Source organism: Muscardinus avellanarius (genome assembly GCF_963383645.1).
Source record: "Muscardinus avellanarius genome assembly, chromosome: 9".
NCBI lineage: Eukaryota > Metazoa > Chordata > Mammalia > Rodentia > Gliridae > Muscardinus > Muscardinus avellanarius.
Window position 1 is genome coordinate 13,297,449 of NC_137795.1, and position 14,792 is coordinate 13,312,240.

The 14,792-nt window shown below is 45.8% G+C and overlaps 1 protein-coding gene across 1 annotated transcript in view; it reads right to left on the minus strand.

Moving 5' to 3' along the window:
• The window catches only part of PKD1L1 (polycystin 1 like 1, transient receptor potential channel interacting), a gene marked incomplete at both ends in the record, with an annotated part of 115,514 nt that overhangs the window by 72,975 nt on the left and 27,747 nt on the right, over positions 1 to 14,792 (minus strand). Inside the window, 8 exons of the mRNA XM_080701159.1 lie at positions 489 to 701; positions 1,834 to 1,890; positions 2,686 to 2,881; positions 4,135 to 4,246; positions 7,780 to 7,900; positions 8,906 to 9,048; positions 9,887 to 9,964; positions 11,268 to 11,426. Coding sequence (XP_080557285.1) covers positions 489 to 701; positions 1,834 to 1,890; positions 2,686 to 2,881; positions 4,135 to 4,246; positions 7,780 to 7,900; positions 8,906 to 9,048; positions 9,887 to 9,964; positions 11,268 to 11,426 — 1,079 coding nt within the window. The remainder of the gene's footprint in view (positions 1 to 488; positions 702 to 1,833; positions 1,891 to 2,685; positions 2,882 to 4,134; positions 4,247 to 7,779; positions 7,901 to 8,905; positions 9,049 to 9,886; positions 9,965 to 11,267; positions 11,427 to 14,792) is intronic.

Consider the following 14,792-nt stretch of genomic DNA (forward strand, 5'->3'; position numbering starts at 1 on the left):
AAACAGGAGGATTGAAAGTTCAAAACCAGTCTCAACATTGAAGGTTCAAAGCCAGTCTCAGCAACTTAGTGAGGCTGTCAGCAGTTTAATAAGTCTCTGTTTCCAAATTTAAAAAAAATTAAAAATAGTCTGGGGGTGTAGCTTGGAGGTAGAATGCTTCTGGGTTCAATCCCAAGCATCACACTCAAAAAATCTATCAAAGCCTTGGAATATTACAGTATTACCACAAAGTGTTTATAATTTAAAACAATTATTTTCAAATATTAGACTGCCACCCGGAATCATAAACATAGTTCTTTAGGAACCCCTATCTTCGGTTGTGAGAAGGGGTTACAAACACGGGTTAGCATCTGGGAAGGGGGCAGCTGCTTTGTCGTCATTGGTGCTGGGGACTGATGCAGGGCTTGCACTTCGGGCATGCGCTGTACCACTGGGCGGCATCCTTGGCCCCGCCGCTGCGTTTTTATGGGTGGAGAAGTCTTACTCACCAGCAGTACATCTGAGATGACCTTCATTCCTCCTTCTCGTAGATAGTCCGCATTGTTCAATCCCTCTTGTTCAGACGCTTCCCAGACTCCGGAGATTAGAAGGACAAGTTCTAGGCCAAGTCCCTTGTCAACCACAAACCTCCTGGAGAGCTGGCTACCAGCAAGGAGTGTCCGGGCGAACTTGAGGATGTGGACTGCGCTCAGAAAGCTCAACTGCATAAAAGGAGACATGCTAATAATGTTTCCAGGCCCATGATGCCTACGCTGTTGCCTCTTTCGTTATTACTAGGATTAAATGATTGAACTTGAGCTCAAGAGAACAGGATCAAGCCCACTTTGGTCCCTGTGTGATTACTGCCTGGCTTCCTCAGTAACCGTGGTGTCTCTGACATTCACCTTCCAGCTCATAAAGTGACCAAGGAAAAATAAAGGCCCTCCACAGCACTTTACACTTTAAGATGCTACTTGATTTGAACCCTGAAAACCGCTTAACAAATCCTTCCACAAATTGATTCCCACCTCCCTCCCAGGCCTCAGTCTCTATCATCCATGTGTGTTATGTGCTTAGCCACCTTGAATTCTTACTGTTTTCTAATAACCAAGGCTTTTTCCTGGTGCTATGATATTCCTCTCACTTGCAAAATCTTTACTCTTTCTTTACCTAGCTATATCCTACTTTTCTCTCTCTTTCTAAACTCTGATGGGTGGTCATTTTCAAGCATACACAAAGTAGAGAAAATAGTACAGTTGTACAGCTTCATCAACCTTCAGCAAATATAATTGCAATGCACCAATAAAATAAAAATTATATTCAACTCCAAGTAAAAAAAAGTGTGGTATTGAGTTGGAAAACTCAATACCATGCATTAGTAATAACCAGTAAGCCAGGTATGGTGGTACACACTTGCAATCTCAGGACCTGGGAGGCGGAGACAGCCAACTTCAGAAACTTAGCAAGGCCATCTGAAACTTAGTAAGATCCTGTTCCAAAATAAAATAAAATAAAAAATAGGACTGGGAGTGTAGCTCAGAGGTAGAAATGTCCCTGGGTTAAATCCCCAGTACCACAAAAACAAAACAAAAAAAAGTCCCTCACCCAAATGATTCATAGTGTGGATAGGACTTGTTTTTATCCATTTCTACATTCAGTTTCTAAATTTCTGTACAAATGAAAGCCACAAATGGAGATGGACAATGCCATTTAAATGAATTCTTCGGAGAAAGTAATATTTCTAATTTAAGTGTCAATCTTTAACTCTAAACAGTGTATTCTAGAGGAACTGATCATGGCCCTCACAGTCATGCAAAAAAGCAGGAAATACAGATTGAAAGAGGTAGCACTTACCTTACTGGGGAAGTTTATAAGGCCTCTCAGCATAAGAACAGAATTAACAATCTCTTCCTGACCAGCAGAAGCAAACAAACAAACATACAAAGAAAGAAAAGTTTATTAATTTAGTTGCAGTTGTTTATGTACACATAGAATAGACCTTATGCTTTTCAGCCAAGAGAAAACCTAGAGGTCAGACCTTCTCTAGCAAAACCACCATCTTGGTCTCAAGTTTTCTTGTCAGTCCAGCACATCTTTGTGCCCACCCATGGCTGACCTCACAGATCCCTTCAGGAAACTGGCACGAGGAGGGAAAAAAGCAAGGGAGAGAACTCAGTGAGATTTTGAAAAAGAATCAGAGAGAATGAAGAGGAAGGGAAGCCATTAGTTCAAGTGAAAGATCTTTTAATGAAACGAGACGTGTTCTTTGCAGACGTGAATGTTCTCGAGTCACCATTTTAAGACAAAGTTGTAGAAATGCTCTGAGCAAGGACAGTGACCCTTAACTATGTGATTATTTCTTAAGAAGCAGCACAGAATCATGACTTTGACTCTCTAGGATATTGTTGTTAACAAGATCAAGTTAGATCAGATTCAGGTAATTGTTATTTATAAAAACATTAGCAGAATTGGCTGTAATGAGGACTAACTTTGAGCAGTTTTTTCAGTGATAAACCAGCAGCATCCACTTGTGAGGCATGCAAACAAGTGGGAAACTACAGCTGGGTATAAAAGTCAAGTTGGCCACCCACCTGGTTTGTGTCTGTGTTTGAAGAGCATGACCCCTTATTGGGAGCCAACTATGCATAGACCCTATGACCTGACACAGGTTTGCAGACAGTGACCTCACCCATCTCTGGGCCATACCTGATATGCAAAATCTAACTTGCATACTGAAGAAATAAATGCATTTTGCATTTGTGACCACTGGCTGCACAGAGCACTTCCACTCTCCTTAGCCAGACGACTGAGGATTGTGGCGATCATCGTGACGTAGTTCTTGATTTCCGTGTAACTCCCCATCAGCTGGAGGGTAGACAGGTTTTTCAGGCTGGAATTATATCTATAGAAAAAACGAGAGTTATCATGACTTTCCAAACACACTGTGAGACTTTTTACCCTGCCCACCAAGGGTGGAATGGAATTTGTTTTGGGGGTAGGTCAGGGAAGAAAGGATCATTCAAAGCTGAGTTGGTCTGTGCAGATGAAACTCTAAAAAGATGCAGTAGGACATTGGACCAAAATACTATAAAAACAATTTTCATCAGAACTGAAAAGGGCACAAGAATCCAACAGACACTGAATCAGAACTATCAATAAACACAGATATAAAAGCACCAACAAACACTGACACTGAAGCACTGCAGCGATGAAGGAATGCAGTGCAGAGCCAGATAAAGATACAACACTACAGAGGCACCAGCTGGCTCAAGCCCCACAGCATCCTGCCAGTTCTAAGTTGTTCACTGTGCCCACACTCACAATAGAGCATGGCCTGTACTCGTGGTTCAATGTGAAATCACAAGCTACTGACTTCAGATTTTAATAAATGGGTATTTATTCACTTATTTTAAAATGGCATATTTCAATTATTTGTATTTGGAAAGGCAATGTAGTGTCCTGGAAATAGCCCTGGGCATAAATTCAGAGGCCAGTTCCAGCCCTTGCTGTGCAGTTTCTTTGTTGCATGAGCTTGTGAACACCAGTTAACAGAGTAACAGAGCCTCAGTTTTCAAATGTGTAAAACAGAAAGTCCAATTAATTAAAAAATGCTTTGTGGGCACTAGGCGTACATGCCTGAGCACACATTTGACCAACAAGTGATTAGTACAGACCAAGACCACAGGAAGCCAAGCTACACACACACACACACACACACACACACACACACACACACACACTGAATCTGAGCAGAAACATCATGGGGGCAGCTGCGAGAGGAAAAAGCTGGGTAGCAGGATAGAGGAGTTACTATAAGAATAATGAACATATTTTACAAAGAAGATGTTCTACACCCAGATTGTGTGGAAGGTCACACAACTCAAATTGTTGTGCATGTTCTTAGGGGGTAAACTATAAAATATGTAAATGATGCTTTAATAAAACTGTTTCCAAACAAGAAGAAAGTGCTCTGAAGCACGTGCACAAACATCATGCAGCTGTGAGTGGGGAGGACCGCGGGGACAGCGCCCTGCCTTCTGCTGCCGCCATCCTGTGCAGGGGAGTTCACTCCCTGCCATATCTCCCCCTTGTTTTCAACTCAGAGGAAATGTAGACATTACTCTCTAGATGTCTATGTGCTGCTGTGGTACTCACAGGTCTTTATCCGGGCAGGCGTTCCCATGGAAACGGGGCAGCACGATCACCGCCACAGTGCATGGCTGCACCTTGGAGCCTTTGCCGTCTGTGATCTCAGTAGAGATCATGACTGCGAGGAAAGAGAACAGGTGGGTCACCCTGTGGCTACAGAGACGCCTCTTCACACACTGGCTGCCCTGGACAGGCTCAGCCCTGGCACAGCTCAGGATGAGATTAAATGCAAGCGGTTTTGCATCCCCAATGATGTCCACACTGTGGATATCAACAGTAAATAGAATCTCTGCTGGGCATATGGTTGCTATAAGGGATGCTAAAATAAGGCCAGGGGAGCAAACCTTGAGGTTCTCCCACCCTCTGAGAACTCACATTTGACATAGAAGCCAAGCATCAGCACCAGGCAGTGAGCATCATTTAGACAGGGAAATGGGAGGTGTCAGAGAGCTACAGGCAGGAGCCACCACTGTGTGTGCTGCAGGTGTCAGGGAAGGGGCCCATTCATTCACGTGTTTCCTTAGCCATTCATTTGAGCTGCAGAGCCATGGGCTGTGGTAGTGTCAATGTCGTGGGTGAGCAGCAGCTTCCCTGCCCTCCAGCATGCCCCTGTCCTCTAATAGCATGAGGAGTGCCAAAGCACAGGGACACCGGGTCCATGGGAGCCCAGAGAGGGGAATGCAGTCTCTACAATGGGCCGTTAAAGGTTGGGGGACTTCAACCAGTTCTTAAGGGATTTGCACAGATTTAACAGGTCTAGAATAAAGGTGGAGAATAATAATGACTAAGAGGAAGTTTTCATGAAGACACAGGAACATGGCAGGAAATGGTCCTGCTGGGACCTAGGAATTACTTCCTGTGAGAAAGGTGTGTGGGGGTGTGCTGAGGAAACCAGCAGATGAGCTCAGAGTATAGGCAATGATCACATGGTGAGGGCCACAGGACAGACGTGTGACCCACAGAAGACCAACACACATGTGCACCTTGGGTGTCTTCACCACACCCTTAGCCTGAAGCCCAAGGCGAAGGAGTTGGGAACTTAATTTTGGAGGTTAGAGCTTCTTAAGATATGGTCTCTGGACACTTGCATCCAATAACTGAGAAGCCTGTTTACAAGTGAATCCTGGGCTCCACTGTGTCCTCAAGATTCTGAGTCAGAAGAGACAACGTAGTTCCCTTAAAGCTCTAGTTTTAATTAATATCCCCACTGCGGCCATGTTGGTTCTAGGAAATGAACTGGAGAATGTAGAGATGAAGGAAGTTCCAGGCAAGATTCCATTTAATTTTGTATAAAGTTTGAGGCAGGTTCTATTTAACTTTGCACACTCCCTCCATCAGAAGAGGAGAACTTGGGGTGAGCATGCATTAGAAGAAAAGTGTCTGGAAGCAGAGGGTGATTTATGGAGAGGTGGGATCATGAAAGCCACCTGCATCCATTTGGCCAATGTCTACTGTTTTAGTCAGTCTCGCTGCTTGACTTCATGAAGCCTCTCGCTCAGATGGGAAAATAGTCATCATGCTACAAGGCAGAAAATGCCTACATAGTTCACAAAGCACCCTGCTCGGAAAAGCATTGCCCCCTTGGACTTCAATCTAGAAGCACATGCCATTGGAGGTGGCAGGCAAGGTTTCAGGAAGAAAATACTTTTATCAGACTTCAAGGAGTGGTGAAATTTAAATACAGCTGATGCATGAACTAGTTCAGACTTTGAGCTGAAATAATCTCACCAGCCCCAAAGAAGCTTCTAGATTAGAGACTCTCAACTTTAACCTACACAATAGCATCATACAGAAGTTTAAAACAAAATAAAACCAACAGTCACCTCAGAGACTACTTTATCCACTGTAGGTGTGTATATCCAGACTGTGTGTTAAATGCTCACAGGCCTCACATGCTCAGCTAGGCCACTTCCCCAGGGCTGGTGTAGGACTGCACAGGGCCTCAGGGACAGGGATTGGGGCGGAAAGTTCTGACACCATGGGACTCTTCGTCTGGGGATTACTGTGGCTTAGATCTGGGGTGTTCTCCAAAGGCCCACGAGTTCAAGGCTTAGGCCCCAGGTATTGTCACTTGAAGGTGGTGGAACCTTTAAGAGGAGGGGTCTAGTGAGAGGCCCTCCTGTTCCTGGGGGCATGGACTCAGTGAGAACATAGAGATCCTGGCTGCTCCTCCTCCTCTCTCTCTGTGTCTGACCATGAGATAAACAGGCCTCTTCTACAACTCACTCACTCCATGATGCACAGTGCCGCCAACCCCAGGGCCAAAGCACTGAGCCAGTCATTCACAGACTGAAAAATTAAAAAATGTGAGCCAATATAAACCTTTCTTCTTTCCAGTTTTTTTTTCTCAGGTATTTGTTATAGTAACGGAAAAATGGCTAACACAGGAATTAAAACTCGCAAATTCAACAGCCCTTCATCCCACATTTTCTTTATCGGGGTTTTATTTTATTTTATTTTATTTTTGTGGTACTGGGGATGGAACCCTTCTACCTCCGGGCTACACTCCCAGACCTATTGTATATTTTTATTTGGAAACAGGGTCTTTTGAACCTGCGTGATCCTTCTGTCTCCGCCTCCCAAGCGCGGGGATTACAAGCATGCAACACCACGCCTGGCTTGATTTGCTTTTATCTATAGTAAATGTCTAATTTTCCAGATAGGATGCATTCCATTAATAAATAAGATATATCATTTTTGTTAAATATTGAGAATTGAACCAAGGGGCATTCTAACTACAAACTACACTCTCAGCCCTTTTTTATTTTAATTTTTATTTTCTGGTACTGGGGATAGAACCCAGGACATTCTACCACTGAACTACACCTCCAGCCCTACTTTTTTATTCTCTATTTTGAAACAGGGTCTCACTGAGTTGCAAAGGGCCTAAGTAGCTGAGGCTGTCCGTGACCCACAATCCATTTGTCTCAGCCTCCCAAATGCCGGGATTACAAGTGTGTGCCACCACGCCCGGCTTATTTTTTGTTTTGAAACTGGGTCTTACTAGGTTGCTGAGTCTCACTAAGTTGCTGAATTTGTCTTTGAGCCTGTGATCCTCTTAGCCTCTCCAGTACTGGGATTTCAGGCATATGCCACTGCACCTAGCAATAATGAATATCTTAATCTCAAATATTTAACTTATATGAAATATATTTTTGGCATTTTATTATCTACATTACCTTTCAGCTAAAACTTTAGCTATAAAGACTACCTACTCATGAGAGTACTTTCTACATGAAAATGTAATCAACCTAAAAAAAAAAAAAACATTAAACTTGCAGAGGTGAATAAACACTTAATTCCTAGACAGCCAGGTGTAGCAGTGCACACTTGTAATCCCAGTACTTGGGAGGCCGAGACAGGAGGATTGCAGCAGGTTTGAAGCCAGCCTCAGTTACTTAGGCTCTGGCAGCTTAGTGAGACACTGTTTCCAAATAAAATATAAAATAGGTCTGGGAGTGTAGCCTGGAGATAGAAAGTTCCATCCCCAGTACCACACACACACACACACACACACACACACACACACACACACACACACACACATTCCTAGACACATAATTTTACCAATTTTTAGTTCCTGGAAACCAAGAGAAAGTGTTTAGAGCCATGGGTAGGCAAAACCAGCAACCCAGTCGCACAGTGACTCACCTTTGTACTTGTCCGAGGGCTCGCCAGCTGGCAGTGCAAAATAATACTGAGTATCTCTCCCATGGTACAGGGTGCGTTTGGAGGAGTTTCCTATTCGGTAACTAAATTCATAACGAAAGTCCTATGATCCAATCCATGGAAAACAGACAAAAATGTAAAAGGTATCACCAATAAATACACACACACCTGCAGCCTTCATTGTACTTGAGGATATATTTTGTAGCCAGGAACAGGGTGGCAATCTACTGAGTATGGTCCTCAGCTGCCCCAGAGAGGAGGGAACTCCTGGTTTGCAGATGCTCCTGTTCCCCACTCCAAAGGACTTCTCATGCGAATCAGGAGCCCTCATTGGGGTCCGCTAGCTCTCCTTGACCTGCATGCTTCTGAAAATCATGAGTCAGGCTGCCCTGGACCCCTTGGGGTGAAGAAGACCCAGCTGCAGCCATTGAGCAGACCTGAAGAGCAGCCGAGGGGAAAGGGGACAGGCTCTTTGTGTTTGAGGCAGAGGTCCTTAGAACAAGATGAGGGCCTGGCTGCTCCTGAGAACGAGGACGGCTTCCGAGGAAGAGTGCCATGGGTGGGTCAGAGAGGCAGGACCGGGGTATCCACAGCGAGCGGGCGGGGAGGACGGGGCAAAAGTGGTTAGGTGGGAGCCTCCGCCCTCAGGAGGAAGCTTTGGTCCCCATACACATACCTTCTCCTCTAAGCCTCATAAAACTTCACTGTGTGAATCACAGTGACCTTCTCACAGACAAGGAGAGGGAGGTCAAGTTGGTGTCAAGAGTCGTGCGGTGGGAATGGGGGCTCCTCGGAGTCCCCCAACACCTGCTTGTGGGTGCAGCTCTGACCTCAGCCCCAAGTGGCCAGCTGTGGCTTCTAACAAGCGAGTCCTCCTTGCTTTCTAAACTGGGGCCACACTCCCCAGCTCTCGCTAGTGGGTGAGGCCCCATTCACCCCTGAGCAACTCCCCGACAGGCAAGTGCAGGCCAGTGTCTGAAGAGGGGAAGGACCAGGCCTGCCGTCCCACAGAGCGCCACAGCGCGCCGAGCCCAGAGCTCACTGTCACCTCAGCAGCTGCTGCAGACGTCAGTCAGCCTTTTACCACATACCAGGGGCTGCCACATACCGGCTTCCCTGACATGCAGAACACGCCGAAGACGGTGTGTGCTTCCAGGCCACGGTGGGGCTGCACCTGACAGGCCATGTCTTGTGGAGCCTGGTTGACGGTCACATACAGCTGGGCTTTGCCTAGAATGCTGTGCTTTGAAGCTAAGAGAAAGGCGGATGGAGCTGTTAGAGACCTGCAGCCACAGAAGGCAAAGTTCTTAGGCATAAGCCCTAGAGCAGGAGTTCTCAAAGTGGGCTCCCAGACCAGCAGCATCAGCCTCAAACCTGACATAAGACATGAGCCTCAGTACCAGGCAATGAGCATCACTCAGAGGACAGGAGGTGTCACAGAGAGCGGTACTGGCATTTTTACAGCAAATGCATACAATATGGTCATAGGGACATATACAGAGAGATGACTGGCAGATCTGCAGAAAAATAATTGACTTACTCAGTTGTCTAACATAAATAAAATATACAGGTAATTTAAAGAGAGGGAACGGCGAACTAGCTGTGGTGATGCACACCTGCAACCCCAGCAGCTCAGGAGGCTGAAGCTAGAGGATTGCAAGTTCCAGGCCAATCTGGGCAACTTTAGTGGGACTCTCTCTCAAGATAAAATGAAGAGAGCTAAGGGGTGTAGCTTGGTGGTAAGAGCACTTGCCTAGCATGCTTGAAGACCTAGGTTCTGTCCCCAGCACTAAAAACAAACAAACAAACAGCAATTCTTCAGCCTTTATTTTGTTCTAAACATGTGTCTGATTCTGTGAGGGAGAGTAAATGACAGGAACTCAGCCACTTCCTATTCCTGTCCTTTGACACAAAGCAAGGGAGTGCTGGGCAGTTGTAACAGGAGATCAGGGAAGCAGGGAAGGGTCAGGAGCCAGGTGCAAGTGTCCATGGGAATGAGAAGTGACTGTCATTTCTAGGAAAAGATATGGTTGCAAACTCAAACCCTCTCATTTCCCCCACACCAAGTACAACTGATGACGTGACTTACCCACAGTGGCTTGTAGGACATATGTCTCTCCACTGCTCAGAGAATATGGTTTTATGGTCACAGCTGGTTCCATGGTACCTACAGAAGAGAAGGTGGCCACATGGAAGAGCAGTCAGTCACTGTGAGCCGGGAGAGCAGGCAGAGTCCCGGCAGCAGTCCCACCCTTGTTCCAGTGATAGGGTAGACATGTCCTGACTACGTGTCTTGGTCCTATCTGGAAATGCCACTAGTGTGTGGGTTACTTCCTTCTCTAAAGAACTGAAACCTCATCTTCAGGCATCCCCCCACCCAACAGAGGCAGTGCTGAGGGGGACCCAGTCACCACTGGCTCAGAAATGACACCGATTTCCTAAATAAAAGTGGTGAGATCTTATTTTATACGTTGATAATAATAGAGTCAGCATTCAGTTTTGCTACTTTATGAATTCGCTTTATCCCTAAAGTATGATTATGGAATCATAGTGTCATTTGTAAGCCTTTGAATGATATTTTTATGAAAAATTCTTCATCTGTGTATAACTGCTGCCCTTCTGAGTAGACGCCTTCCTGGGCAGGGGGAGGCTGACCCTGCACCACTCACCCTGAGATGCGAAAGATAACATCAATGATGTAAACCGGGCTGGACTTCAAACATCACAAATTTACAACAGCACTTCTCCAAATGTTTCAGTAAACAAGTGAAGTAGAAATCACCTAAGAATAGTGTGAGGCCCAGCGCTTCCCCACGAGGCCAATAAGCTGTGGCCTTACATGTGTTACTAGGAGAGGCAGCAGCTGAACAGGGCAAAATCATTATGACTGTGTTAGTAAAAACAGATAGACTCAAGTGCTCTTCAGGGGCAGCTTCACTTAGGTCAACTCATGTGAACAGCTCAGGAGGCTCGTCCACCCTGTGAACTGCCATGCACACGTGGACGCCAGGCTTGAGTGCCTGCTGAGGTGCATGCCCGTTGCTCAGACAGGTTCTTGGTGAGCAGAAGCAGCCAGCTCTGCCCTTGGGGAAGGGGCCCCTGGTGTGGTCCATGGAGGGAAGGAAAAGAGGGGGTAACCCCAAACACTTGCTGACTACACCAAAAGTTTTCCAAGAAATGAAAGGCTGAAATGCAATATGTTCTGAAATAGCTGCAAATTGTAGGACAAAAAGAGTGCATTTGCTGGGCATGGTGGCACATGCTTGTAATCCCCGCACTTGGGAGGCAGAGACAGGAGGATTGCACAGGTTCGAAGCCAGCCGCACTGGCTTGAGACCCTGTTTCCAAATTTAAAAAGTATAAAAATAGGTCTGGGAGTGTAGCCCAGAAGTAGAAGGGTTTCTAGGAACCCCAGTACCACCAAAATAGATAGATAGATAGATAGATAGATAGATAAAGTGCATTTGTACCTGATGAGGTGTAGCCTTGGAAAACGGTTTGGCTGACCAGGGCCTTGGGCCAGTCGACCATGAGGATGGGCTCTGCTCTGCCCCTGGAGAGGAAGGGGCCCACCAGGTTATCTCCGTCACTTGCACTCGGTCCTGATTCTGGAGGGCTGGTATTGTTCCCTAAGATGATAAACCAAGTCTAAGGGTGATGCAGCAAACGTCCTGTTCCTCATAAAGCATGAAGATTCGATGTTGATGCTAATAACTATTTCTAATATGATAAAATGTTCAACATCATTATGACCCAACTATACCACTCCTGGGTATCTACCCAAAAGAATTGAAACCAGACTACCATAGCAATGCCTGCATATCTATATTTATAGCTGCATAATTGATAATTACCAAACTATAAAGCCAGCCAAGGTGTCCATCAACAGATGAATGGATTACAAAATAATGAGATATGTACACAGTGGAATTTTACTCAGCCATAAGAACAAAATTATGTCATTTTCAGGGAAATAGATGGAATTGGACCATATTCTGCTGAGATTAGTCAGTCACAAAAAGTGAAAGGTAGAATAATTTCCCTCATATGTGGAAACTAGGGAGAAATTGGGACAGAGGAAGGACTCCAGACAAAGGGGAAGAAACCTTAGTGGAGTGAAGGATCCTAACTGAGGGAGGTTGGAGGGAAAGGGAGACTTGAAGAGGCAAACTCCTCAATGGGCATGATGTACATGTACAAACTTACCAAAGCCAATCACTGTGCTGAGCATGGGAAGGAGGGGAGGGAGAGGGCATGGGTGGGAACTGGGGAGGGCTCAGCGAGTGTTGTGTACATGTGTGTCACCCTGAACTGCATCAAGATGTACGATTTAATGCACCAATTAAAAAATAAACTATTTCTACTACTGCTGGACTCACACATCTAAAGTGGCATCTTCAGCAATAAAGCATTCAGGAAACATACTTTGCGGTACTGTGGATGGAACCCAAGAGTATTTTACCTCCGAGCTACACCCCCAGCCCTATTTTTTTATTCTTTATTTTGAAACAGGGTCTCACTAAGTTGCAAAAGGTCTCACTAAGTACCTAAGGCTGGTTGCAAACTTGTGATCCTCCTATCTCAGCCTCCCAAGTACTGGGATTATAAGTGTACACCACCACACCTGGCTTAGGAAACATACTTTGTTATCATAGAATTAGTGATTCAGGCCCTTCCTTCCTCCCTCCCCCATTCTTTCACTTCCTTCCTTCCTATCCCATTTCCGGGCCTCCCCTGCACACAGAAGCAATACTGAGGGTGGATCAAGTGCCCCTGGCTTAAGAACAACAAAAATGCATTATAAATATTCACTATAATCTACTAGGGCAGGTCTAGGAACTGATGACAGTGTGAACTAGATAGATGCAGACCTTGCAATCAAGAGTTTCATAGTGAGGGAGTCAGGAAAATAAAGCAACACACAGACAGTGTAGACAGGTACTGAAAGTGTGATGAAGGAAAAGCAAGATTTGCAGAGAAATCGTGGTGGGCAAGGAAGGGAGCTCTGCAGGCAGGAGGACAGGGAGTGCTCTCCATGGAGAGGCTTCAGAGCCTGGGCAGTGCGAGCTATCGGAAGATCAGGAAGAAGAGGTTTCCAGGCTGCGAGAAGGCCTCTGAGAGTGGTCATCTGTGCACAGTCAAGAGGCGTATGGGCAGAGCGTGGGCCATGGGGCTGGGCACATCGGAGGTCAGAGCCTGCAGCCTGTCCTGCACCTGCCAGGAGGCCAGAGGGACTGGCTGAGGCGGCCATGTGGCTTGTGGTCGGGAACTCCTCTCCCTGCTGCAGGAAGCAGGGACAGAGGCAGCGAGACAGAGACCACTGTGCCACCCGGCCCAGGAATGATGGCAGGAGGGCCCTTAGGTGAGAAGGAGACAGAAAGACTTCAAATGAAGGTCATCAAAAGAAGGTGCGGTGCTAAAATGGACAGATGTGAAGGGGTTACAATTACTCCTGTCAAGAAGAACATTTTTTAGAATGCAATAAAAAGGTATATCTCTTCTTTGTCCATTCAGTTATTTATTAAATACCCAATGCGAATGTAAATGTAGGGCCTAAAACAGGTCTATGCGTACTGTAAATTTTTATGTTTTGATACTAAAAACAAAGTAAACATAAGAGCAATGATACCTTCCTGGCTAAGGAGACACTACTGCTTCTGAGCTAGCCAATTTTTTATATGTTTTCTTTCATGCATTGTTATTATACATCATAGTGCAATTCTAAGTGATACATTCACATGCACATGCACGTGCGCATGCCCCCCCCCCCCACAGAACTTGGTGTAGTACCGTCCTCCAATCCTTTTTTGTTTTTTTGTACTAGGAATTGAATCTATGGGCATTCCAGTTTTGACCTACACCTTCAGACCTATTTTCTTTTTATTTTGAAATTGCGCCTCACTAAATTGCTGCGGGCCTTGCTAAATTGCTGAGGCTGCCCTTGAACCTGGGATCCTTCTGTCTCAACCTCCAAGTACTGGGATTATAGCCAGGCAATAGCAACAAGAACCCAGCCAGGAGCAAGTTTTTGCTATTCAAACTACCCAGTCCAGAGCCAGACATGCCTACCTAGTCCAGGCCTGACACTCTGAGAGGTAACATTCCTCTTCTTAATCATTCTAGGGCCAGGAGCCTAGCAACTAGAGACCACTCCAGAGCTCAGAGCCCCCTGAAATCAGTACCTAATCCTACCACCAGGCGTGGTGCCGCACGCCTATCATCCCAGCTACTCAGGGAGACTGAGGCAGGTAGATCACAAGTTCAAGGCCAGCCTAGGTAACTTAGCGAGACCCCCATTCTAAAAAATAAGAAGGGTTGTGATATATCTCAGTGGTAGAAAACACCCGGGTTTGCTCACTAGCACCCTCAAAATAAAACAGAAACCAGAGAAAGAAAATACTGTACTGATTTAGAAGAATGACAAGCTCTCTCCCCATCTATTCATTCCATAGATAAATCATTCGTTCATCATCCATCTGCTCAGGAGACAAACCATCTACCTATCCATCGGATAGATAAATCATCCTCTGGTCATCTACATCTATTCATTAGACAGAGACACAAATTGTTCACTCATCATCCCGCTATGCCGCTGAGAGATAAATCAACCACGCCCATTCATCTGCTCACCAGATAGACAGATAAAGCACTCTCTGACCACCTATTCATGGATAACACACTCCTTGGATGCTGATGTGCTGGGTACTATGATAGCTCTGGGGGATACAAAGATAAGTTTACCATGGAAGCTTTCCTTGAAGGAAGGGGGGAAGAGACAGAGTTGACAGGTCGAGGTGCCATCTGCTTTAAACAGGTAGGAGAAAACACACTAGGCTGGAGGGGGCCATCACTAGCCTGAGAGTCTACTGACACTGGGATGTAGAACAGATCTGTGAGGAAGAAACTCGGCAGGTGGGTACCCTGCAGAGAGGGCTGAGGGGGGGTCTTTCGGGCAGAGGACTCTATGATGAACCTGAGGAGTCAGAACCCCTACT